The sequence below is a fragment of the Capra hircus genome, chromosome 19, assembly GCF_001704415.2.
Source record: "Capra hircus breed San Clemente chromosome 19, ASM170441v1, whole genome shotgun sequence".
Classification (NCBI taxonomy): domain Eukaryota; kingdom Metazoa; phylum Chordata; class Mammalia; order Artiodactyla; family Bovidae; genus Capra; species Capra hircus.
In genome coordinates this window covers 52893145-52917090 of record NC_030826.1, presented here as the reverse complement: position 1 = coordinate 52917090, position 23946 = coordinate 52893145, and the positions used below count along the sequence as shown (strand labels likewise).

At 53.7% G+C, this 23946-nt stretch overlaps 1 protein-coding gene across 1 annotated transcript in view; it reads right to left on the bottom strand.

Moving 5' to 3' along the window:
- The window catches only part of DNAH17 (dynein axonemal heavy chain 17), a 100422-nt gene extending 81997 nt beyond the window's left edge, over positions 1–18425 (bottom strand). Inside the window, exons 1-13 of the mRNA XM_018063680.1 lie at positions 18081–18425; positions 16286–16479; positions 15303–15495; positions 15024–15123; positions 14679–14764; positions 14339–14464; positions 13443–13595; positions 13252–13341; positions 11438–11605; positions 11094–11210; positions 6265–6530; positions 5481–5676; positions 4374–4520 (exon numbers count right to left, since the gene is read on the bottom strand). Coding sequence (XP_017919169.1) covers positions 4374–4520; positions 5481–5676; positions 6265–6530; positions 11094–11210; positions 11438–11605; positions 13252–13341; positions 13443–13595; positions 14339–14464; positions 14679–14764; positions 15024–15123; positions 15303–15495; positions 16286–16479; positions 18081–18425 — 2181 coding nt within the window. The remainder of the gene's footprint in view (positions 1–4373; positions 4521–5480; positions 5677–6264; positions 6531–11093; positions 11211–11437; positions 11606–13251; positions 13342–13442; positions 13596–14338; positions 14465–14678; positions 14765–15023; positions 15124–15302; positions 15496–16285; positions 16480–18080) is intronic.

Here is a 23946-nt window from a genome sequence, read left to right as displayed (position 1 = left end):
TTTTCAAACAATTAATTCCTAGAAAAGGTAGAGTATGGGCAGAGAAATAAAGCGTAATGGCTTACCAGTGGAAAGCAGACAAAAGTAAAAGACAGTACTGACAGGATTATAAAGTGAGTCAATGTGAAATTTTGATTCCGTGTATCAACCTTTGGATATTAAGCAGTTACACCAATAGCTCAGACAAGAGCTAAATAGTATTAGCCTTTTGTGGCTAAAGCTCACGGTCATGGGATCCACTCAATATGCCCTGTGTAGTACTTTTCAAGAGCTATGTTATAAATCTACACCTTTAGGACATTTTTCCCAGACATCTCCCTCACCCCATCCCCAGCAGATTCTTTAAAGCTTCACCCCCACCTCCACTCTTGCCTAGCTCAGGCATTAATGGATATGAGCAGTCTGGGGGCCTGGGGGTCTCTCTCGACAATAGAAACTATGTTAAGAATAAGAAGCGCATTTAAAGGCAGTCTCCCCAGCCTTGTCGGCACCAGGGACTGGTGTTGTGGAAGACAATTTTTCCACTGACGGGGATAAGGGGAAATGGTTTTGGGATGATTCAAGTGCTTTGCATTTACTGTGCAGTTCATTTCTACTATTATTAAATCAACTGCACCTCAGATCATCAGGCATCAGATCCTGGAGGTTGGGGACCCCTGATCTAAGGGACGCCAGGAGCATCACAAGAGAGGGAAGCCAGTATCAATGCTAAGGGTCATTGCAGACACTTAGCTCCAGGTCCTGTCTAACACTGCCTGACATTTGTCCATTCTTGTCCAGCATTTTTATTTGAACAGTGTCATTCACTGCTGAAGCTAACATGCCTCCCCTGCATGCGCTTGGTTGGGGTTTGTTTGGAAATACAGAAGTGGGAGATAGTTTTCCGTTTTATCCTAATTAATATTTGTTGGATTTTTTGTTTGTTTCTGATTGCATCATTCTTAAAAAAAACCCAAAAGACTCTTGCACTGAAAGTAACCCATGAAAATTTTTCCATGTGACTGCATCTCTAAGGCTTCCATTTTTCCTAAATGCCATGGCTGGGGGCGCGTTCTAGGGAACGGCATCCATTCTAGGGAATGGATGAACACGACCTTCTTTGAGCCTGAAGAAGGTTGATTCTGGAGGAAGCTAATTCAAGGACATACACTTAAGGCAGGCCCTGGGTTTCATGGTTCCCAGGCCACGCTCAGGGCCTCTCTGGCCATCTGCTCCCTTCCTTCTGCAGCCCGAGTTTCTGCTCGCTCTGGTTTCTCTGCTGCCCCAAGACTCCCGTGGTAAATGAGGCTGGGACCCAATTCCAAATTCCCAGGGTTCGGGCTTCCTGGCTGATCCTGCCAATGCAGCGGACACAGGTTTGATCCCGGTCAGGGAAGATCCCACATGCCATGGGGCAGCTGAGCCTGTGAGCCACAGCTGCAGAGCCCACGGACCCAGTGCCCGTGCTCTGCAACAGCAGAAGCCAGCACACCGAGAAGCCTGAAGACAACTAGAGGAAGCACGTGCACAGCAACGAAGGCCCCGCACGGCCAGGAGCGAATAACATCCAGTTCAGCTCAGTCGCTCAGTCGTGTCGACTCTTTGCGACCCCACAAATCGCAGCACGCCAGGCCTCCCTGTCCATCACCATCTCCCGGAGTTCAGTCAGACCCACGTCCATCGAGTCCGTGATGCCATCCAGCCATCTCATCCTGGGTCGTCCCCTTCTCCTCCTTCCCCCAATCCCTCCCAGCATCTGAGTCTTTTCCAATGAGTCAACTCTTTGTATCAGGTGGCCAAAGTACTAGAGCTTCAGCTTCAGCATCATTCCTTCCAAAGAAATCCCAGGGCTGATCTCCTTCAGAATGGACTGGTTGGATCTCCTTGCAGTCCAAGGGACTCTCAAGAGTCTTCTCCAACAACACAGTTCAAAAGCATCAATTCTTCGGCGCTCAGCCTTCTTCACAGTCCAACTCTCACATCCATACATGACCACAGGAAAAGCCATAGCCTTGACTAGATGGACCTTAGTCAGCAAAGTAATGTCTCTGCTTTTGAATATACTATCTAGGTTAGTCATAATTTTTCTTCCAAGGAGTAAGCATCTTTTAATTTCATGGCTACAGTCACCATCTGCAGTGATTTTGGAGCCCCCCAAAATAAAGTCTGACACTGTTTCTACTGTTTCCCCATCTATTTCCCATGAAGTGATGGGACCAGATGCCATGATCTTCATTTTCTGAATGTTGAGCTTTAAGCCAACTTTTTCACTCTCCTCTTTCACTTTCATCAAGAGGCTTTTTAGCTTCTCTTCACTTTCTGCCATAAGGGTGGTGTCATCTGCATATCTGAGGTTATTGATATTTCTCCTGGCAATCTTGATTCCAGCTTGTGTTTCTTCCAGTCCAGCATTTCTCATGATGTACTCTGCATAGAAGTTAAAAAAGCAGGGTGACAATATATAGCCTTGACGTACTCCTTTTCTTATTTGGAACCAGGCTGTTGTTCCATGTCCAGTTCTAACTGTTGCTTCCTCACCTGCATACAGATTTCTCAAGAGGCCGGTTAGGTGGTCTGGTATTCCCATCTCTTTCAGAATTTTCCACAGTTTATTGTGATCCACACAGTCAAAGGCTTTGGCATAGTCAATAAAGCAGAAATAGATGTTTTTCTGGAACTCTCTTGCTTTTTCGATGATCCAGCGGATGTTGGCAATTTGATCTCTGGTTCCTCTGCCTTTTCTAAAACCAGCTTGAACATCAGGGAGTTCATGGTTCACGTACTGCTGAAGCCTGGCTTGGAGAATTTTGAGCATTACTTTACTAGCATGTGAGATGAGTGCAATTGTGTGGTACTTTGAGCATTCTTTGGCATTGCCTTTCTTTGGAATTGGAATGAAAACTGACCTTTTCTAGTCCTGTGGCCACTGCTGAGTTTTCCAAATTTGCTGGCATATTAAGTGCAGCACTTTCACAGAATCATCTTTCAGGATTTGAAACAGCTCAACTGGAATTCCATCACCTCCACTAGCTTTGTTCGTAGTGATGCTTTCTAAGGCCCACTTGACTTCACATTCCAGGATGTCTGGCTCTAGATGAGTGATCACATCATCATGATTATCTGGGTCATGAAGATCTTTTTTGTACAGTTCTTCCATGTATTCTTGCCACCTCTTCTTAGTATCTTCTGCTTCTGTTAGGTCCATACCATTTCTGTCCTTTATCGAGCCCATCTTTGCATGAAATGTTCCCTTGGTAGCTCTAATTTTCTTGAAGAGATCTCTAGTCTTTCCCGTTCTGTTCTTTTCCTCTATTTCTTTGCATTAATCGCTGAAGAAGGCTTTCTTATCTCTTCTTGCTATTCTTTGGAACTCTGCATTCAGATGCTTATATCTTTCCTTTTCTCCTTTGCTTTTTGCCTCTCTTCTTTTCACAGCTATTTGTAAGGCCTCCCCAGACAGCCATTTTGCTTTTTTGCATTTCTTTTCCATGGGGATGGTCTTGATCCCTGTCTCCTGTACAATGTCACGAACCTCCTTCCATAGTTCATCAGGCACTCTATCTATCAGATCTAGACCCTTAAATCTATTCCTCACTTCCACTGTATAATCATAAGGGATTTGATTTAGGTCATACCAGAATAGTCCAGCGGTTTTCCCTGCTTTCTTCAATTTAAGTCTGAATTTGGTAATAAGGAGGTCATGATCTGAGCCACAGTCAGCTCCCGGTCTTGTTTTTGTTGACTGTATAGAGCTTCTCCGTCTTTGGCTGCAAAGAATATAATCAATCTGATTTCTGTGTTGACCATCTGGTGATGTCCATGTGTAGAGTCTTCTCTTGTGTTGTTGGAAGAGGGTGTTTGCTATGACCCGTGCATTTTCTTGGCAAAACAAACCCAAATTCCCAGGGTTCAAGGAGAGAGAAATTCATTGGCCCCTTTTGGACGAGGCGTCTATGGTAGGCTGAATAATGGCCCGCAACGATGGCCGCTTCCTAATTCCCAAGACCTGTGACACTATGTCACATCGCCTTTGGCGAAAAAGAGGGTTTGCAGCGTGATTCACTGAAGGACCTTGACGTCAGGTGGGCCCAACTGGATGGCAAGGTCCTTATAAGAGGGAGCCGATAAAACAGATGAGAAGGGAGTGTGACGTGCTGTGATCAGGAGCGGAGGTGCTGTGATCCGCGGGTGGCGTGATGTGGCCTCCAGCCCAGGAATGCGGGCGACTATAGGAGGTGGAAAAGGCAGGGACAGGGATTCACCCAGAGGGAGGCTCCAGCCACTCATCCACAGAAACGCACTCCCTTCTGCTCCACGTGGGGCTCGTACACCTTTGTCCTAAACGAAACCCCCCCAAATGCGGCGACCAAAAATGCGGTGCAGCACCAGCTCACCTCATTGTACCAGCCAACAACGAGCTCCAAGTTGCCCACGAACTTCCGGAAGGTTTCGTGCTGGGAGAACAGGTTCTCGGCGCTCCTGGGGATGTCCTGCTGCTGCTGAAAGCTCAGGTACTTGACCTCTCTCAGCACAGCCACCAACTGAGGCGAGTGAAGAGGACAGAAGTGGTCAGGTCTCATGGCACAGCGCTTGGCCGCACACGTGTGGGTCTGTCCCTGGGAGGCTTCTGCAGCCCCCAGGGGGAGCTGGGGGGAGCTGTGGGGAGGCCCCCCTGGGGGACAGGCTCTGCTGGCAGAATCAGGATGCCCCCTTCGTCCAGCTCAGTCCATGAGGCCCTCACCTGCCCCCACCTTTCTTTGAGGTACCGATCGCCACCTCCTCCTCGTGTGAGACCTGTTACGCTAGTTTATTGCTCCCTCCCCGCTTCTCCTGGCCCTTCCACCACCGCCTGCCCCCTTCGCTCTGTAGGAGGCAAGCTCCAGAAGGACAGAGATCTTTGTTGGTTCGCTAATTTATCCCAAGCACATACACAAAGTAAGTGCTTAGTAAATGTTTGTTGAATGAAAGAACAGATGTTAGTGGAAGAGGGAAAGTCACACGTGGGGTCCCTGCCTTGCTGAAATCACTGCTGACTTCACAAGCAAGGCTGACACGCTTGTGTGGGGCCGTGCTTGTGGAGGTCCAGGCTGCTCCCAATTCTGCCCTGGCACATGGCTAACCATCTGGTTTCAGCCCCAGATGGTGTGGCTTCCCTCTAGCATCCCCAGCTCGACCAGGGGGCTTATTTATTCAGATCCTACAAAGACCGGTTTTTTTTTTGTTTTTTTTTTTTTAAATTCTCAACCTGATGGTTCTTCTTGGGACCCTATGAAACGTGGCCCAGCTTTAAAACAGTACACTCATTCAAGCTATATTCAAGGATGCTATGATTGTCTCATATCTTAAACATATCCCAGGCACACTTCAAGCAACACTTCAATAATGAAGCTTCAGGGTAAATGTGACATAAACATCAGCCCCACAGATTTGTGCTGTCGGGAGGAGGGGGTGAGCCTCAGAGCTGCATGAGCTTGCCCCATGAGGAAGCAGATGGCACCTACCGCTTTGCTGAAGTTGACCCGGATGAGATTGGTGACAGGGTCCCGCTGGATCAGGGGCTGCCCCAGGTTGAAGTGGCAGTCCTTGTCCACCCCCGCCACCCACTGCTGGTAGATCCTCTCGCGGTAGCTTCTCAGCAGCTCCATCATCTCATCATATTTCTGGTAGATTAGCTTGGCCTCCACACTGGACATGACCCTGGAATCAGAGTTAGGGGGAGGGTCAGATACTGTCTCCCATGGGGCCTCACTGGCACCCCAACCGAGGCTTTCAGACCTCGGAGTATTGCAGCAGCCAGCCAGCTCTCTCGTTTCTTCCAGGTTGAGACCCTGAACATACAAATAGACGATGCCCTATGTAGGTAGCATCTAATCCAGAAGGTCAAATGCTAACCCTTGTAATATTGGCCTCGAATGGCCACGACTTGATTCATAACCTCCAGGCTTCCCGAATTCCTCTCTTTTCTTCCAACTTAGGACCAACCAGAGAGCCAGATATGCCTTCCAACCAAACACACAGGACACCCTTCTCCTGCCCTGAAGCCAACAGCCTCCCTCGTTCTGCTGTGAGCTCTCGTGCTCATCCGCCTGCCTTCCAGGCTCTGCCAGACACAAGTAACGGTGGCCAACTCCCTGCTCTGGCCAGCTGTTCAGAGTAGGGGGCATGCGCTCCTGGGGTCTCTCCTGGGACCGTGCTCTGGGAAGGAAAGGCTTGGCCGATGGGAGGCGTTGGGTCTGCCTCAGGGTGGGGACGGAGGAGTGCTGCCAGCCCAGGGCCCTCACTCACGGGTGGTCGATGTGCTTGAGGTCCCTCATGGGCGCCTCCAGCCTCTCCTGCAGCTCCAGGCTCCACTTGAGCTGTCCGGCCACGGGGGGCATGTTTTTGTGAATGGGGGGGATGTTGCCGTCTGCTGAGGCCGCGATCTGGGCGTCATACAGGATCTTGGTGTTGTCCAGCTCAGTGTCAAACAGCTCCAGCATGACCGAGTACCTGGGCACCACCTCAGTGAGAATCAGAGGCCGTTCCAAGAGGCCCCCACACATGTGCAGAAGCTGGAGAGAAAGGAGTGAACCTTCTTTGCTGAAGGGGCCCTGCTCGGGGGGGCCCTGCTGGGGGGGGCCCATCCCCTCCCCCATGCCCGGCATCATCCACGGCTTGGACACTCTGTGGGGTCAGCCTTCAGAAGTAGGAAGACACGTGCCTTCAACACCAGGAAGTTTGCTCTGTGTAGCAACCGGCTAACCAGCTGCTTCTACGATTCCCATCTTGATGTATGCTGGGTCCCCACATACTCAACTTATAAACCAACAGTACAACCTAGGTTTAAGGTCTAGAAAAAGATTTGTTTCAGGACCAGGAGAAATCAGAGTTTGGGCAAAGAAGATTTAAACAGTTAGGAAATACCATTTTAAAAAATTGGGGGAGAAAAGCAGCTATCTATATAACCAGGGCTTGCGCTACGACGGGATTGAGAAATCTCTTTGTCATGAGAATCAATAATTCTCATGGAAGACCACTGATCCTCAAGGACCCACCCAGGCAGGAGAAACCACTCGGGAAGCACTCTGAAAAGTGCTCTGGGGGAAAAGAGGTGAGGGGCAGGCTTGTCTTACACTACATGGGGTCCCTGAACCACTAAACTTGCCAAACGCTGGTATGGGGAGGAGCCCACAGGAGCCTCCCGGGGCTGCCATCCAGAGCACTGTGACCTGGGAAGCTTCAACAGCAGACTTAATTCCCTCACAGCCTGGAGGCAACAAGTTTTAATCAAGGTGGAAAGAGCTGTGCTCCCTCTGAAGGCTCCAGGGGAGAGTCCCTGGGTGGCCAGCAATCCTCGGCGTGTAGACCCATCACTGGACCCTCTGCCCCCTTCGTCACGGAGCCATCTTCCCTATGTATGTCTGGCCCTGTGGCTTTCCTCTTCTTCTGACACAGACCCCAGGATCATTGGATTAAGGCACAGGAGGCCAGCAGGAGGCCCTCAGTGAACATCTCAATTACATCTGGGAGACCCTATTTTCAATAATTCACAGGTCCTAGGGGTCTGCACCTCAACACTTCTCTCTAGTGGACTCAGTTCAATCCACCAACCAAGGGCCCCATGCTCAGCCCTGGGTTGACTGGGTAGATGTGGCAGAGGGGATGGGGATGGGGTTCAAATACTGTGCGGGTGCCCAGAGCAGGAAGTGCCGACTTCCAGGGAGTGCTCAGCCCTGGGGCTTTGCGGAGATTACAGGGAAAGCTTGGCACACTCACAGGCCGTGACCGCAGAGGTTCAAGCATGGGCTTCCAGAGTCCTCAAGGAGCTGGGACAGCTCAGGTACCCATGGCCTACCAGCCCAAGCACCCCAACCTGATTACTGCAGCAGGGGTCGTCACCTCACTCTGAGAGCAGTAACCATGCCTGAGCACCCTGCACGTATTGAACTCATCACACTGAGGGTCTGAGAATGCTACGCACTCACATTCGCTAAACAAACAGAAAGCTCATAGAAGAGAATAAGGGAGGATCACCTGGATGTTTTGGTTGCGGTCCTGGCTGGCATCAGAGGGTGGCTCAAGTGGCAACATAGGGGTGAGTTTCTTAAAAAATCCTCTCGCAGTGATGGGAGGCCTGTAGGCAGCGGGGGGACGGGGCTGTGCCTGAGCACTGGGAAAGGGGCCCTTACTGCAGCCTGCAGAGAGTAGCCATGTGGGCTGGACAGTGTGACACTTGCTGGACGTTTAGGAAGCTCCCAGCCAGCCAGGGGCCACCAGGGAAGTCCCCACGCCTGCCTGAGCCCTTGGACCCTGAAAGCCTGGACCCAAGTCTCAGACTTGCCTAGTTTTCAGTATGAAAACTAAGACCACTACTGTGTCTAAAAGTGGCCTTTTGGGGAAAGGGTGGAATAGTGGCTGCTGAGAAAGCAGGAGAGATTTTTAGGTCCCTGAAAGTCAACGAGAGTAGCCACTGACTCCCGGGAAGATGCTGTGACCCCAAGTTGCTAACCACGACTCCCTGCAGTGGTGGGGGGCGAGTGCTCCCCACACACGAGGTCACCGGTGTCCTGTCTGAAACCTGCCACAGAGCAGGTGGGAAAAGCACGTTCCATTGCTTGACAACCCTCTTGACTTTTTTCCTCCCTCTTCCCTTTATTTCACGCTCACATGTTTTCTGGCCCCTGGCTTCTGGGAAGGAGGTTAATTTCATTTTCTGCCAGGAGGAGGTTGTGTGGAAAATTGCTCTAGAACCTTCCCAGCTGCGTGTGAATTACTGACAGCGAGAAATAGCATCCCGGCAGCTGGGGAACACGCAGGGGGTCAAGCGGACGGGCGGGAGGGCACCCCAAGGGCCTGTCCTAATTAGAGCAGAGGGTTGTCAAATGGGAAGAAAATGCTCTTCAGTATGGGAAGGAAGATGAGCAGATGGAGACAGGGATAGTTTACGAGAGTCTTCCTGACTTATTTTCTTTCTCATCTAACACAAAGTCACGTGTCTGAAAAGGACTTTCTCTTGCGGAGTACAGAAGCTGATTTAGGCCAAGGCGGAGTGGGGAAGTGCCTGTGAAAACACCCAGGTAGTGGACTTCAGTCCCACACGTGCCACCCAGAGTTCCTTCTTGGCCAGCTCCTCCCCTCCAAGGGGGCACCTATGGTCTCTGGCGACTTGGCGTGGACACCTCAACCCACCTCCTTCCCCATCACCGAAAGACAGCACAAGGTGGCACCCAGCCTCCAAGAGGCCTGAGGGTGAGCTTCTCCTGGTTTCATCCCCACCACAGGCAAGAAGGGCTAACTGGTGCCTCAGTCCATCAGCTCCAGCATCGTCTTCATTCTGGAGACCCCACCACAGGGGAGGACCGGCATTTCCAAATGGAGGTGCTGGCTGGCAACCTTACTTGGGACCCTTTGCACTTGGGTAGCCCTGGGGCTAACAGCCTCTGGTTCCCCCCTAAGGTCTGCCAGGGAGTCAGCAGGGAACAGCTCCACTGCCTCAGTGGGGGCCGGTTCCCTCCACCAGGAAAGCCTGGCTTTGCACTGGGCTTGGTTCTGCGTCAACCCGAACCAAGCACCTGCCCTCAGGGAGTTTATATTCTAGTTGGGAGGACGACAGACATGAGGAGATCAGCACACAGTAGATGCCAGGGAGAGCCAAGCATGAAGAAGGAAAACCAAGCAGGTCGGTGCTGGCAATGGCTGCGAGGGGAGAGCTCCCGCTGGGAGGAGGAGGTGAGTGGGGGGCCTCTCCAGGGAGGTGCCCGAGGCGGCTCCAAGGGGAAGGGTGTTCAGAGAAGGGAACAGCACGGAGGCTCTGTATTAATTTGCATTCACTGATATTTCGCCTGGAGCACCAACTCCATCCAAGACTTAATTGATTGTTTCACTTGCAGAGCTTCAAGGCCTCAAGCATTTTTGCTTTAGAAATACTCAAAAGGCAAAGGAACATCCTGGCAGGTCGGCACCAAATGCTGGCTGCCTCGTGAACTTGGACCGGGAAGGTCCAGGAACCCATCTCCATGTGCCCCCCGCCCCTGATACGCTCGCTGCTGAGGGGTCCTGCGGGAGGGGTGCACCAACCAGCAGAGGGGACGAGTGTCCAGCTCCTCACAGCTCCAGCCAGTTTGACCAGTGACAAAGGCCCCTTGTGGTTTTAACTTGCACTTTCCCAATCATTTGCAAGGCCAGACCAACAACCTATGCAAGTATTGGCCGTTTGGGTTTCTCTTTCAAACTGATGGTCTCTAGGGGCGTTAGTGCTTTTCTGCAATCTGGTTTTTTTTTTTTTTTAATGTTTTCATAAGCATTTCCTTCTTCTAACTGTACAAGTGCTATACACCTAACCCACACAACCTGGAGATAGTAGAAAGGTACACAGAAGACAGGAAAATATTAGCCGTCACCCCACCACCCAGAAATGACTCCCTGTCATAATACTGTGTATTGTGTGTGTAGACACAGAATACTGTGTATTCTCGGATCTCAAATGTTAAGAAAGAGTCAGTGTGGTTCAGCAGCTCAAAATGTGGATGTGTTTTATTTTTTAGAGCAACTCTGCATCTAACTTGTGCTCCTTATATGAGTAATGAGGGAACTGAATCAAAGAAGGACAAATGGAGAGCAGGACTCAGTATGACCCCACGCTCACTTTCCTCTCTTAAGATGAGAGGTAGCAGTAAGACCCCCTCACAAGCTACTCAAGGTTCCCACTGCCGACTCTCTAAGGCACTAAGAAAGGCCGCTGTCCTTTCTGGGCCTGGCTCTTCACCTACAATCTCCAGACTGCATGATTAGACCGATTCTGCAACCGTTCACAGGAAGGACTGATGCTGAAGCTGAAACTCCAATACTTTGGCCACCTGATACGAAGAACTGACTCATTGGAAAACAGCCTGATGCTGGGAAAGATTGAAGGCAGGAGAAGGGGATGACAGAGGATGAGATGGATGGTATCACCTACTCAATGGACATGAGTTTGAGTAAGCTCTGGGAGTTGGTGATGGACAAGGAGGCCTGAAGTGCTGCAGTCCATGGGGTCGCAAAGAATCGGACACGACTGAGCGACTGAACAACTGTTCTCAGCATCACGGAGCCGGTGTGACGAATCCTGTCAGGGCACACTCCCCACCCGCACCTACCTTTGCACTGGACTCAATAGAATTGCAGTCATCAAACCCTTGGCAGAAGATGGTGGCCAGCCTCCTATCCAGATCTTGAATTTTGGTCTCGAAATCAGCGTAGTCATCATCAAAACTCTGGAAGCAAATTAAATCACCAAGCTTAGAACCTTGACCAGCATGCAAAGCCGGGAGTGGGCGCACTCTAAGCCCACCCACTGGGATTCAGGTTACTTCTCAGCAAGTTCACTGTCATGAGGGCAGAGTTCTTGTGCTGTCTTTTTTCCACCACATGCTCTCCCCTCTGCATGCCTTCCCACCCTCGGAGCATTTGTCGTTGACCCTGCCCAGGCCCCCTAACTTACCGAATCTCCGGGGTCCAGGGGATCATATTTGCAGTCGGCGAAAACCTTCACCAGCTCGAAGACCTCGTCATAGATCTGGGCCACCTGGCTTCCGAGAATGTTTCCCCTCACGCCCCCGAGCTCAATCTTCTCCAGCTTCAGAAACTCGATGGCTGTTTTATAAAGATCCTGGTGGAGGAAACCCCCACACCTTCGTCAATTCAGTTTCCTGACTGACTCCCGAGGGGAGGAGCCCCTGGGCCACACAGCAGTCCGGAGGGGCCCTCTGCTTATCAGTGTTAATGTTCTCTAAAGCCGTTTCAGGGATGCAGACAGAGGGACGGAAGTAAGAGTCCTGTGACTAATCTCCCAGTTGTGATCATGGAGGAGGAGGAGATGAAGGTGGAGATCTTGTCCTGACCCAACACTGGGTGACATGCGTCTCTAAGTAAAGTCACACTTTACAGGGGCCCCACTTCCTGGGCTGTGGGAGGAAGCGGTCAGAAAGGCAGACGGTGGTCCCTCACAGCCTCATGTACTGGGTGCCTGATGGATGTTTACAGGTAAATCCCACTTGCTCGTTCCCTCCGAGACTTGCCTTCTCCAGCTCCTTTAGCTGAGATGGTACCTTCCTTTCCAGGATCGCTGGTTTGGCATTTAACCCCATTCAGTCCTACTGAGCAATCTATTACTTCTGTCTGTAGCTCTCGTTTCCCCTTTGAGGCCCCCAAATCCTCATTGAGGACCACAAGCAGCCCCTATGTGCCTGATCCGTGCTTGCAGGGCGCTCCAGCCCTCCCCTAAGCCGGAGACGAGGTTGGTGCCGTTTCCCACCAAAGATCCAAGGTGTATCGAGATATGACCCAAGCGAACCTACTGGAAAGTAGCAGCGTTGCCACGCCCCACATTCTGGGCCCCTCACACCAGAGGCGGGTGGCGCAGCTGGCATGGCCCGTCGGGCAAGGGTGGGCAGCATGGCCGTTCCCCGCTCTTTCCCTGGCAGCCCCTCTTTTCCCAGCAGCTCCATCCCGATTCAGAATCTACAGTGTAGGAACCAGCAGCTATTTGGCCAGAAACTCGGCTGGGGCCCTCAAGTTCTCGGGCTGGGCACCTTGGGGCATGAAGAAACACTCTGTGACCGAGATATGGCATCTCAAGGGGTTTCCTGCTCTGCCTCCCAGAGGGTGTGGATGGGAACCATAGAGGCCTTCCCAGAGCCCCGGCTGACAACATCCCTCAAAAAATCACTGCCCAGTGGTTCAAGGATCCACCCCTCAACCCTGCTTCATTTTTTTAAATAGTGTAACATGTGTACAAAGTATATCTAAAAAAAGAGACCCCCTACAGAACACAAAACAAGAAGGAAAACCTTCTTGCACTACACACGCCTTCACCTCTTACCTCTTCTCCCCAGAGGAACCTGTTCTGAACCTCTTTAAAAGTGTTATTTGTCCCGTGTCGCTCCATGTATTCCGTGTCGTTCCATGTATCCAAATAAGGTCCTTCTGCAGACCTCAGATGTGCTAACTTAGCCCCACTCACCCTCTCCCTTGGCCTGCAGGCTTCCTGACCCAGGTCAATGAACTTGTCATTAACCTGCTTGTGGACAGAAGGCAGGAGAAAAGGGGAAAGCAACTGAAATGGGCCGCTTTGTTCCGGGTTGCCAGCTCTGGGCCTGGTGGGGGCAGCCCAGGGACTTGGCTTTCCCCTTGGGGAAGCTGTCACACGGGTGTTTGGGTGTGACTTTTATTTCCCTCCTGGCAGGCCATGTGCAAGCACGACAAGGACAGAAGACAGTTCTCCTGAGAGGGAGGGGAGCCAAAGTCCACCTTTACCTCGATGGTCTGGACGCGGCGGAAGAAGGAATTTATTCTGGAAAAGGCAAGAGAAGAAGGGAATTCCCAAGGCACCGGCTCCTTGTTGTTCTAGGAGAAAGAGAGAGAAAATGCAGGTCCATGGGGTGCCATGGGGTCCACATCACCCCAACTTCTTTCCCCTCATCCGCTGTCCGCAGCCCAGGCTGTACCTTGAAGAAAAGCTTCATGTTTGCACAACAGAAGTCGTAGGCCCGGTACAGCTCCTTCAGGACATTCACGGACAGAGAGATGCCGATCAGAACCTCCTCAATTTCCCCCTGCAGGCCTTTCAGCACCTCCTCAGGGCTCAGGAAGGTCCGCGTCTGGGCGGAAGGGAAGATGTTCCCAAGTTGAGCCGGAGGGGTCACACCCAGATGATACCCAGGTCCACAGCTACATGGTCGGTTAAAACGATCCTCTTGCCCTGCCCCAGGCCACTAGACCACTTCTTCTGACACACCTGCTGTCCCTCAGGCTCGTGGCCTAGCCAGTCTGCCCACCCAGGGCCAGTTGCAGGGCCTCTCGGCCCAGGTCAAGGTCACGGCACCACCAGACTCTGGAGGCGGATGATGAGGGGCCCACAAAGGCAGTCCTGCTCTGGCTGCAGGACCCTGGGCCACCGCGTCCCTCTAGGCTGGGAGACAGGACCACGAGCCTGATTCTCACTCACTCTGGTAGCTCAGGGCCCAAAGCTGCAACTCAGACCTTGGAGGCTGTGTAACGTGTGCTTGTGAAATGGAAGAAGGAAAGGGAATGGGTGTTGTCAGAGGAGATAAACCCCTCAAAGCCCCCGGTTGAGTCTTGGGGTGCGGGGACTCGGTGAGCAGCCCCTCTCTCATTCCTCCTCCCTCCCAGCATGAGGCAGGTTGGGTTAGTTCTGCCCAGGTCTTGGGAGAACCCTGGGTGGCCACCCAGGGGGCCCTAGCCTTCTGGAGCCTGAAAATTCTTGCACCCACATCTGTGCCCGTTTTTAAACTGCTGGGGAACATGGACCGGGATGCAGGGTGGGATGGGGGAGGGGAACGCTGGGGGTGGGGGAGGGAAGGCACTGGGGCCTGGGGGCTACCATGTCGATGAGCTGGTTGCAGAACTCCTGCAGTATGACAATGATCCTGGAGGGTGTATTGTAGTGCTCGGAGGTGGCCCAGATGAAGCAGATGGTGTATAGCACCTTGGTGATGAAGGTTGGGAGCTGGGGAGAGATAGGCGGGCAGGCACTTGGTCACAGCACCTCAGCTCCCCACTCCACATGGCTCCAGGAGGGGGAAACTCCAAGGGCAAGAAGAGATGCCCCCACCCAGTACTTGTGCCTGACCACAGCCAGGAAGCCCGCAGCCCCTTGCCGCCCCAAGACACAAGCCCAGAGCCTGCCAAGCCAGCCAAGGGACCCTCTCCAGCTGATGTACCGCCGTGAAGTCGGCCTGTTCCATCTCCTCCAGCAGGATCCTCAGGGGCTTCAGGTACAGAACGATATCACTGGCTTCCTTCAGGCCTGCGTGGAACAAGAACAGGGGCTCATCCCCACGGGAGCAGAAACTGGCCCCCATCCCTGATGGCGAGAAGCGGTGACGGGCAGCTCAGTGTGTTTACAGACACCTGCTCCCTCAAAGGGCGGGACTCCAGGAAGCTGCTGACGGTGCGGGGGGAGGCAGACCCCGCCTCATCCCCAGGGCTGGCAAGGGGCCTGCCCAGGCGGTGCTGACACCTTCCTCTGGTGGAGGGGGGACAGTCTCATAGGGCCACCCGCTCACCTTCGGTGACATTCGTGTACACGTTTTGCAGGGCTGGCCAGTAGCAACTTTTGGCTTTTTCCAGGATCTCAACTATTTTATTCACTTTGGGCCTATTGAGCTGCAAAGGAGAAAAGGAGATCAATTTTTTTTTTTTTTTTTAACAGACCCCAGATGAAGCCTGCCTGACCTCCAAGCCGGCGCTGAGGGATCCATCCGGGTTACCCGGGTCCCCTCAGGGAGGCTGGGTGCTCAGGACTCCAGTGGGCGCCCGGCCACTGGGGGCAGAAGAGCCATCACCTGCTCGTAGATGTACTTGAGGTTCATCAGCCGGGCATCCCAGAACTCGAACTCGACTCGGGGCAGGGGGTGCAGCCCGTCCAGCAGGGCCTGGGCCGAGTCCTTGCTCAGCACGTCCCGGATCTGGTGGGACCAGTCAATGATGATGGTCTCGATGGCGTGCAGCAGCGAGTTGTCCAGGGAGGAGGGGATCCTGCAGAGCCGAGGGTTGGGGGCGGGTGGGGGGCGCTCTCAGCTACACCCGCAGGCTTCCTCCAGCTCCATCCTCAATGGCCCTTGGCCAGGACAGAGCCTGAAACAACACTGGGTCTTGCCCGGGGTACCGGTGTCCCCCAGGAAAGAGGACGAGGGGAGCCAGCTCTGGAATAAAATCCACGTTGCGCCTTGGCTCCCAGGCAGTTCTGATCAGGTCACCACAGGGTGAGTGTTGGGGGCCTAGAGGGCCCGCCTGTGTGATGAGCCCTGCAGGAGCGCTCGCCCTCTGAAGGGAGTAAGGGAGCACGCGGGCACTGCCACAGCTTCAAGAGCTGCACACACCGTGCCGTTGCAAACGGCGCTCGGGCAGGTGCAAGGTGACACCTGGGGGTCCTCGGGCTTCTGGGGGGTCTTTGGGCAGCCCCAGCCTCCACTCAGAAGTGCAGCCTCCACCTGCTGCAAACCCCTTCCATGCCCCTCACTGCTCCTCAGTACCCACGCCCTAAAGCTGGGGATCCCCCTTCCTGTGTGACCCTAGGTGACGTGATGCTCTTGGCATACCAGGTGATGCAGGCTCTAGAGCCTGTGTGTGATGAAGAGGGAGCTGGAGCACCGGGGTCCAGCCGTTGCCTAGTGGGGTCTGGGGGGCTCCAATGCCCCGTCTCAGACTCAGCACCTAAAGGCACAGTCCTGCCCTCCTGGGCTTCAGCACCAAGACCAGTTTGTGGGGAGCTTGCCCTGAGGGTTCAGGGACCACCCCCCCTCCAGCTCCCCGACAGGGCCCTGACCTCTCCATGGACTCCAGCGTGCCATCCAGACTGCCCAGGTGCTCCGGGATGGGCAGCAGGGTCTTCCCCTTGATCTTGCCACTCATCACAAACATCTCGTTCTTCAGCTTGTGGACTTGCTTCACAATGTCCTCTGAGACCACGCTGGGCCAGCCGCTCATGTTTTCACTTTGGTTTAACAGGGAGTAGAGGACCTGAAAGGACAGGATTCTGTGGCTCTGCTTGAGCCTTCTCACCTGGGTGGGGGGACACCCAGGAGGAGTGGGGTCCTTGGCGACCCAGGACCCAGGGGAATCGAGCCCTTCTCCCTTTGAAGAAGGTGGTGGGTCCGGTCAAGGTGCGGAGACCGGTGATGAAAGCCTCCCCCGACTGTGTCTTTTTTTTTTTTTTTAAATACTGATTGATTGATTTGGCTGCATTGAGTCTCAGTGGCACGTGGCAACACATGGGCTTAGTTGCCCTGTGGCACGTAGGATCTTAGCTCCACAACTACGGATTGGACCTGAATCCCCGGCATTGCAAAGCAGATTCTAAGAAGCAGATTCTCACTGGATCACCAGGCAGGCCCCCCTGCGCCTGTGTCTTTGTAGGGGCAAAGCCATCTCCACACTCTTGCCACAAGAGCACACACTCCTGGCTGAAGGCAGACTTTCCTTGCTGCCTGGGGGTGCTGTTAGATGCTGAATTGTGTCCCCCTGATTCACATGTGGGAGCCGTGACCCCCAGCACCTCAGGATGTGACTGGATTTGGAGAGAGAGATTTTCAAGAGGCAGTTAAGGGGAGCCCTAACCCAGTATGACTGTCGTCCTTAGAAGGCATAAGGACACACGTGAAGTCAGCCATCCACAGCCAAGGACAAAGGACTCAGAACCAGCCCTGTTCATGCGTCGACCTGGGACTTGCAGCCTCCAAACCGGTGCTTTGTCAGGGGTTGCTTCCCTGATGGCTCAGGGGGTGAAGAATCTGCCCGCAGTGCAGGAGACACAGGAGAAGTGGATACACCCTGGGTCGGGAAGTTACCATAGAGACACAAAAGGCAGCCCACTCCAGGATTCTTGCCTGAAAAATCCCACGGACAGGGGCCTGGCGGGCTGTAGCCTGCAGGGTCGCAAAGGGTCGGACACAACTGGGCGACCAGTTTGGGGCCATGCCAGCCATCTCGGGGGATGTGAGGGGAGGTTGGTCTGGGTCCTGACTGAGCTACCCCTGTGGCCTGAATTTGTACAAGGTGGGGACGCCCACTACCCCCATCTCACAGACAAGCTGAGCAATGCCTAGGAGAGCTAAGTCACTGGAACTCTGGCTGGTCCGACTGTCCGGAGGGGACTGCACCTTCCCCACCTGCCGCCAGTGAGGAGGCAGGGCAGTGGGGAGCCATGTCAGACAGCGCTTGCTTTCCCCTTTCTCTGCTCCAAGTCTCAGAATTGGGAAACCCTTCTACTGCATCTCGAATGGGCCGCACCTTTCGAGGCTGTGGGCAGGGATTGCCCCCCGTGCAGTACGGAGGGTCTAGTGACGTCAAGATAGACAGGTGGTGGCCAGGGCCACTCAGCCTTCATGCGCACAGCATCACCTGGAGGTCTTGTTAGAAAGCAAGTCGGTCTCAGTGGCCAGGGCAGCCGGACCTGAGCTTTCTAATACCTGACCTGCTGGTAGGCAATGCGGATGTTGATCTGTGGACCCACCCCTGATTAGCAGGGTTCAAGGCCACGCACACAAAGCATGGGAAGCGGGTGTTGTTCCTCCTGAGCCCCCCACTGCCCCCACCCCACCGCGAGGCCTGGGTGTGTCTACCTCCTCCACAGTGGCGATCAGCTGGTCCACAGGCGTGGGGCTCATGTCCCCGTAGACCAGGCGTTCCTTGTAGTTGTCCTTGCCGATGTTCTCAGGCCTCTTTTTGACGAAGTACACCCCTTTGGACTTGAGGGAGGCCGGGAAGCCCAGGCAGGGTATGATCATGCCGGCAGGGTTGAGCGTCAACACCAGAACCAGAACATCTGGCTTCTCGAAGAAGTCGGTGAACAAAGCCATGTTCTCTTCCATCCCAATCATTTTACTCCATTTGTCCGGCTTGAACTTCAGGATGAGGGAAGTGACACTCTCCATATACTCCAGTCTGACGTCCGAGGGAATCGTCATCTTGATGTCCGCTTACACCTGTTATGGGAACAGAGACACTGAGGCGGCGGCCATCTCCTAGGGAATCTTTACTTCCCGCCCATCACTGGAACCGCCTGAAATGCCCATTCCGGTCGATCAAGAGAGAAAGAAGGATCGTCGTGCAGACACTGCTTCCAGCTGAGGGGTGGGGTGGGGGTACCGGGAGCCTGTGTCCTGTTCTAGCTGGACAGCCGCCCTCTGCCTGGCTGTAGGTGTCACTGTGGAGCAGGGCCACCGGGCACTGTGTCTGCTTGAGTTCACTGTGACCATGAAGTTAATGGGCTGGGAAAGGCAGAGATGGCCCCTGGGGAAAAGGCAAGGATCATCGCAACAGAGTCTGAAGGGGAGGGGATGGGGAAAGGAAATGTCATGGAATGAAGTGACAGAAGGGCCTGGATGCAAGATCCCGGGAAGAGGACATCACACTCCTAGGATGCCAGACAAAGCGGGTGGGCCCGATGAGCGGGTGAATTTCATGTTCTCCCCATCCTAACAGCAGCCATAGTGTACCCCAACGTTTGCCCTGCCCTTCAGCGTCTCTTCCACCCTCTAACCCCCATCACGTGCCCATAAAGGGATTTCCCCATGGACCACCACTCACATTCCCTCTGGGAGAAACCCTTGTAGCTCTCTTGTAGGGACAGGGTTAACTGGAGAGCTGGGGGGGACCCCCTTGAAGCCCCAAAGAACCAAGACAAATGAGGCATTCCTTGTGAGCGTGAAATTTAAAGGGATGCTCCAAACCCTGACTGGCCACGGGCAGGGAACAGGGCACCTTCCGGGGGGTAGGGGGGGTGCGGGGAGGGTAATGGGGCTACTGGCCACCAGCACCTGGGCTCCACCTCTGTCCTCTTGAGCCCCCTCAGCTTTGCCCCTGAGCACAATTCTTGCCCACTCACTAGCTGACAGCAAACAGCTCTTCAGGTCGCTAGCAGAGCCAAGCGATTGGCAGCTCTTTCCAGACCAGTAAAGGAAATGGCTCCCGTCCCTCGAGGGATGCCAACTGCCGTGGAACTTCTGCAAGTCTCCTGGGAACTGGGATTCTAGAACTTTCTTAGGACCTGAGTGACCACTGTGGTGTGGCAAAGGAGAAACTGTCCATCACCCACCACAGTGGGAAAGGCTCTAGGACTGAACAAGCTGCCTTTGAACTAGAACATTTAGCTCATTTTCATTTCATGGAATTACAAATGTATCAGGATTTAAATCTATTGTCTTATTACATGCTTATTTGTTTTACCTTTTCCAGATTCCTTTTCCTTTTTTTTTTTTTTTTGCCTCTTCTAGTTTAATATTTATTGTTTCATTCCCTCCACTTTATCTTGGCTATTATACATCTTGCATTTCCTGGAGGCACATGGACATTATAACATGTATCCTGACGCACATTAGAATCATACTCATTGAAACCTGATAATGAAAACAATTACCCATTTACAATAGCATCAGAAAGATTGAAATACTTAGGAATAAATTTTCAGAGAAGGGCAAGGCCTTCCTGACCCACCAGCGGCTGAGGCGCCAGCAAGGTCCTGGTTCCCACTGTTGACACCAGTAGGCTCTGCCTCCTTGACATCTCTCGACTGGCCCACCATCCCCCATGGCTACTGCTGCCTGGTCTAAGCTGCTGTTACCCCCTCACCCACCCTCTGGGCTACGGACACCGTCTCTCCTTCTCACACCCCTTCTCGTCCCCAGCAAGTCATCCTCCAGAGCACCTTTCAAAAGACAACTGTCAGGCCAGCGCCCGCTTAAAACCCATCAACAGCTCGCTTGCAACACTTCCCTGTCTCAATGTTGGAGCCACGTGTTCCGGGAAACAGACTCACTCAGAAGGACAATGCAGATAGTGGGGAGCAGTTTATTACACCGGCGGGCCCAAGGCAGAGTCTCCTCTTAGCCAAGGACCCCGACCAGCATTTGTGAAAATCTTTTAGATCCCATGTGTACGTGTCTGAACCCACCACTCCAAATTCCTTGAGACTTAAACCAAGGAAAATACAGCCCCAGTAACCCCATCATTCACGTGTTATGTGCTCATGTGCTCAAACAGTCAAACAATTAGCCAATAATCAATAAACCCGAGGTTACACTCTGATTGATACGGAAAAATTTATGGCCTGTCTGGAGGAAGGGGTGATTAGTGTATGGTTTCTCTTAGGCAATGAGTAACCTAGATACGATCTTCAAGGTTCCCTGGTCTGGAGGGGGTCTTATCCTTCTGCTGTTGTTTTCATAGGCACTAGACACAGAGTTCAGAGTCCATTGGAAAGGTGGCCGAGCACAATCAGCATGAACAGGCCTAAGATGGAGTCCAGGCCCTGTGAGTTCCTTCTTCATCGACACGATTGCCCTCGTGCTCCAGCCACCCTGGCCTTCTTCCAGCTCCTCCAAGGCACCTGCTCCCCTGAAGGCCTTCCAGCCCAGCATAGAATCCTGCACCTGTGCACTCCTCCCCACCCTCAGACACCAAGCTACGACATCTTTCTCGGCCAGGGTCTCCCCCGGACCGTTCACTCCCTCGATCTCTGCTGAGCACCCCACGTTGCTCTGTGTCACCGTGACAACTGCAATCCGTCAGGCACTAATTAAGCATCAGTCATCCGCTTCCCCCCTTCCTAGAGCCCATCCCTTTTGATGAGCACTGCCACCCCAGGATCTGGCCCTGTGCCTGGCCTGCGGGAGGCCTTCAATAAACATCACTGAAGCAACGGAGACTCTGATAAGTCATGCTGCAAAGGCTGTTTAACCTCATCTAACCCAGTGTTTCCCCTAACGTGAAGTGAGTGAAGTCGCTCAGTCGTGTCCGGCTCTTTGTGACCCCATGGACTGTAGCCTACCAGGCTCCTCAGTCCATGGAATTTTCCAAGCAAGAGTACTGGAGTGGGTTGCCATTTCCTTCTCCAGGGGACCTTCCCAACCCAGGGATCGAACCCGGATCTCCTGCACTGCAGGCAGATGCTTTACAGTCTGAGCCACCAGGGAAGCCCCTCCCCTAACGTGGCTAGGTGTGAAACCCTTCTCTCCTTTAAGTCCCATTACTCTTCTGAGGAGCAGTGTGAAACCCTAGATCAAGATTCTAACTGGTGTGTGCTGTATAGCACATGGAACTCTGCTCAGTGTCATGTTGCCAGCCTGGGAGAGGGATTTGGGCGAGAATAGATACATGTATATGTAGGGCTGAGTCCCTTCGTGGTTCCTCTGAAACCACCACCACCATTGCTAATGGTCTATACCCCAATACAAAATGCTTTTGCTGTTAAGAAAATTCTAACAAGTCCAACTTCCACCAAAATTGTGCTCCCCAGGGAGCACACATCCCAAGGCACAAAGGACCAAATGTCAGATGGTGAAATAGTGGAGTCAGGCAGACCACCCTCCTCCACTTTGGCTGTGAAACAGCCTGGGGCTCAGGGTGGATGCCCTGTCTGGCATGGAGGAGAGACTCAGGACGGATGTGGAGAAAGGTGCTTCCCAGCGGGTCTCACCTGAGGTCCCACCTGAGCTGAGAAGCTAGGACAGGACTCCCGGGGTTCTAGATGGAAGCATTAGCTTTTGCTCTGTCCACACAGTGGAGGAAACAGCGGGCCCTTGGGAAATGCCAGGCATCAGGAGAAGCTTCCTGACTGGGAAGTGCATGTGGGGCTGAGCAGTGGGTGACTGGCCGCGTCCACCCCTCCAGGGCCACCTGCCGAGGTACGTGGCTTCCTCACTTCCTTTGCTCTGACAGTCACAGCTGGGGAGGGCGAGCTGAACAGCTCGCCCACCACTTACAGTCCCCAGGGAGCGCTTCCTCCTGCTGAATCAACTTGGAAGACAAGTTTCCGCTGTCGTGACCCATCATTAAATACAACTGGCAGGACGATTTTCCTCGGCTGGGGACGCTCGCGGTGGGCGGGAGGCTGGGCCATCTGGGTCTTGTCGCTGTCCCCACCACACGCAGCCTCCCCTGCCTGCTTTGGCGCTGCTCTGCATCCTCAGGCTGAGTTCCCGCCTGAAGGGCCAGGAGGTCAGGCGGCTTTGCCCTCTGTCCAGGTGCGTCCTTGCCCCTGGCCTTGGCGGGAAGGGAGAGCAGAACCCCAAGGCCAAGCTGGCCCAGCGGGGACCTCAGGCTTCACAAAGCGGGCAGGGTGGCCTGAGAGATGTCTCCGACTCACGAGGTTTCCGAATGTCACTGTCAGGCCAGGCACCCTGGAGGCTTGGGGGTCTCTGCCTAGCGAGCTCCAGGGGGACGCCCCACGTGAGGCATAGACGCGCCCGGATTCCAGCCAGGCTGTGAAGCAAAGAGGTCAGTGGGAGGGTTTTGCAGCCCAAAGGCCTCTGCTTGCTGGAGGAAGGGGGTGGTGGGCGGGGCTGCCCGTGGAAACACTGCTGTTTGACTGATGAGCCTCAAGGTCAAATGAACTCAATGCTGATAAGAGGTGATTGAGCCAGGTTTTATTCAGCCCTGCTCTGATAGAGGAAAAAGCTGTGCTCACCTCCAAGGACAGCAGAGGCAGCTGGGGGCTTCCAGACAGGGAGCCGTGCGGGGTCCATGGGTGGAGAATTGCTAACAGGAGGCTCCGGGGGAGGGTAATTCTTGTTAAAGGCAGGCCGAGGAGTAGACATCAGGGATGGGGATGAAGGAGCTTGCTCCAATGCCGATGGTAGGGGGTGACATCGCAGGATTCTCTGCCAAGACCGGCTTAGGCAGGTCCTGAACCAGGCCTGGGAAAACCTGTCTGAAGTTTGGTCAAGAAGAGCCTTTGCCCGAGTTCAGTCCAAGGATGGGCTCTGAGTTTGGGGAGCAGGCCAAGCTGTGTCTCAGGCTCCAGAGAGTTCCCTCCCCGCGACTCTGTCTGGCAGGAGAGGGAGCAAGACTTATCGCTCACAGGTCCTGCTGGATACAGGGCATGCCCAGGGCCACACGGTGAGCGGGTGCGGGAGAGAGTGAGGTGACCCCAGGCTCTGCCTTTCTTAGGGTCTGAGGGCGGGGTGTGTGCGTTTTTGAGGGGTCCCTTGTGGGCTTACTGATGCATGAGAGGGAGAGATTGGGTGCGGGAAGCTAGAGGTGGGGTCACTGGCACCTGGTTACCCGGGTCGTCCTGGGCCTCCGTGGTGCGGGAGGCAGAACAGCCTGCCTGAATGTTCTGCACGTGGCTGTGCCACGCAGCCGGCAACATGTTCATTCAGGATGGACATCTTTTGAAGCGTATGCCTTGGTGCTTGAAACCTAACGTCAGGCATTTACACTTCCGATTCGCCTGGGACTCGTGCCCGGTCCCTCCTGCCACCTCCCCTTCCAAACTGCTGCAGTGGATGCCGGGGCACCTCTGACGCGTGCTGGCCTTGTCTCAACCCAGCCGAGTCCCGGGAGCGTCCCAGGCTGCCCACCCCCTGCCTCCTCCTCCCCTCATCACGCACACACTTAATTTAGCCTGAGAATTGATGGCACCTTCGATCTCTTTATTAAGCGTGAGATAAAATAGTGAAAGGGTTAGTCGCTCAGTCGTGTCCGACT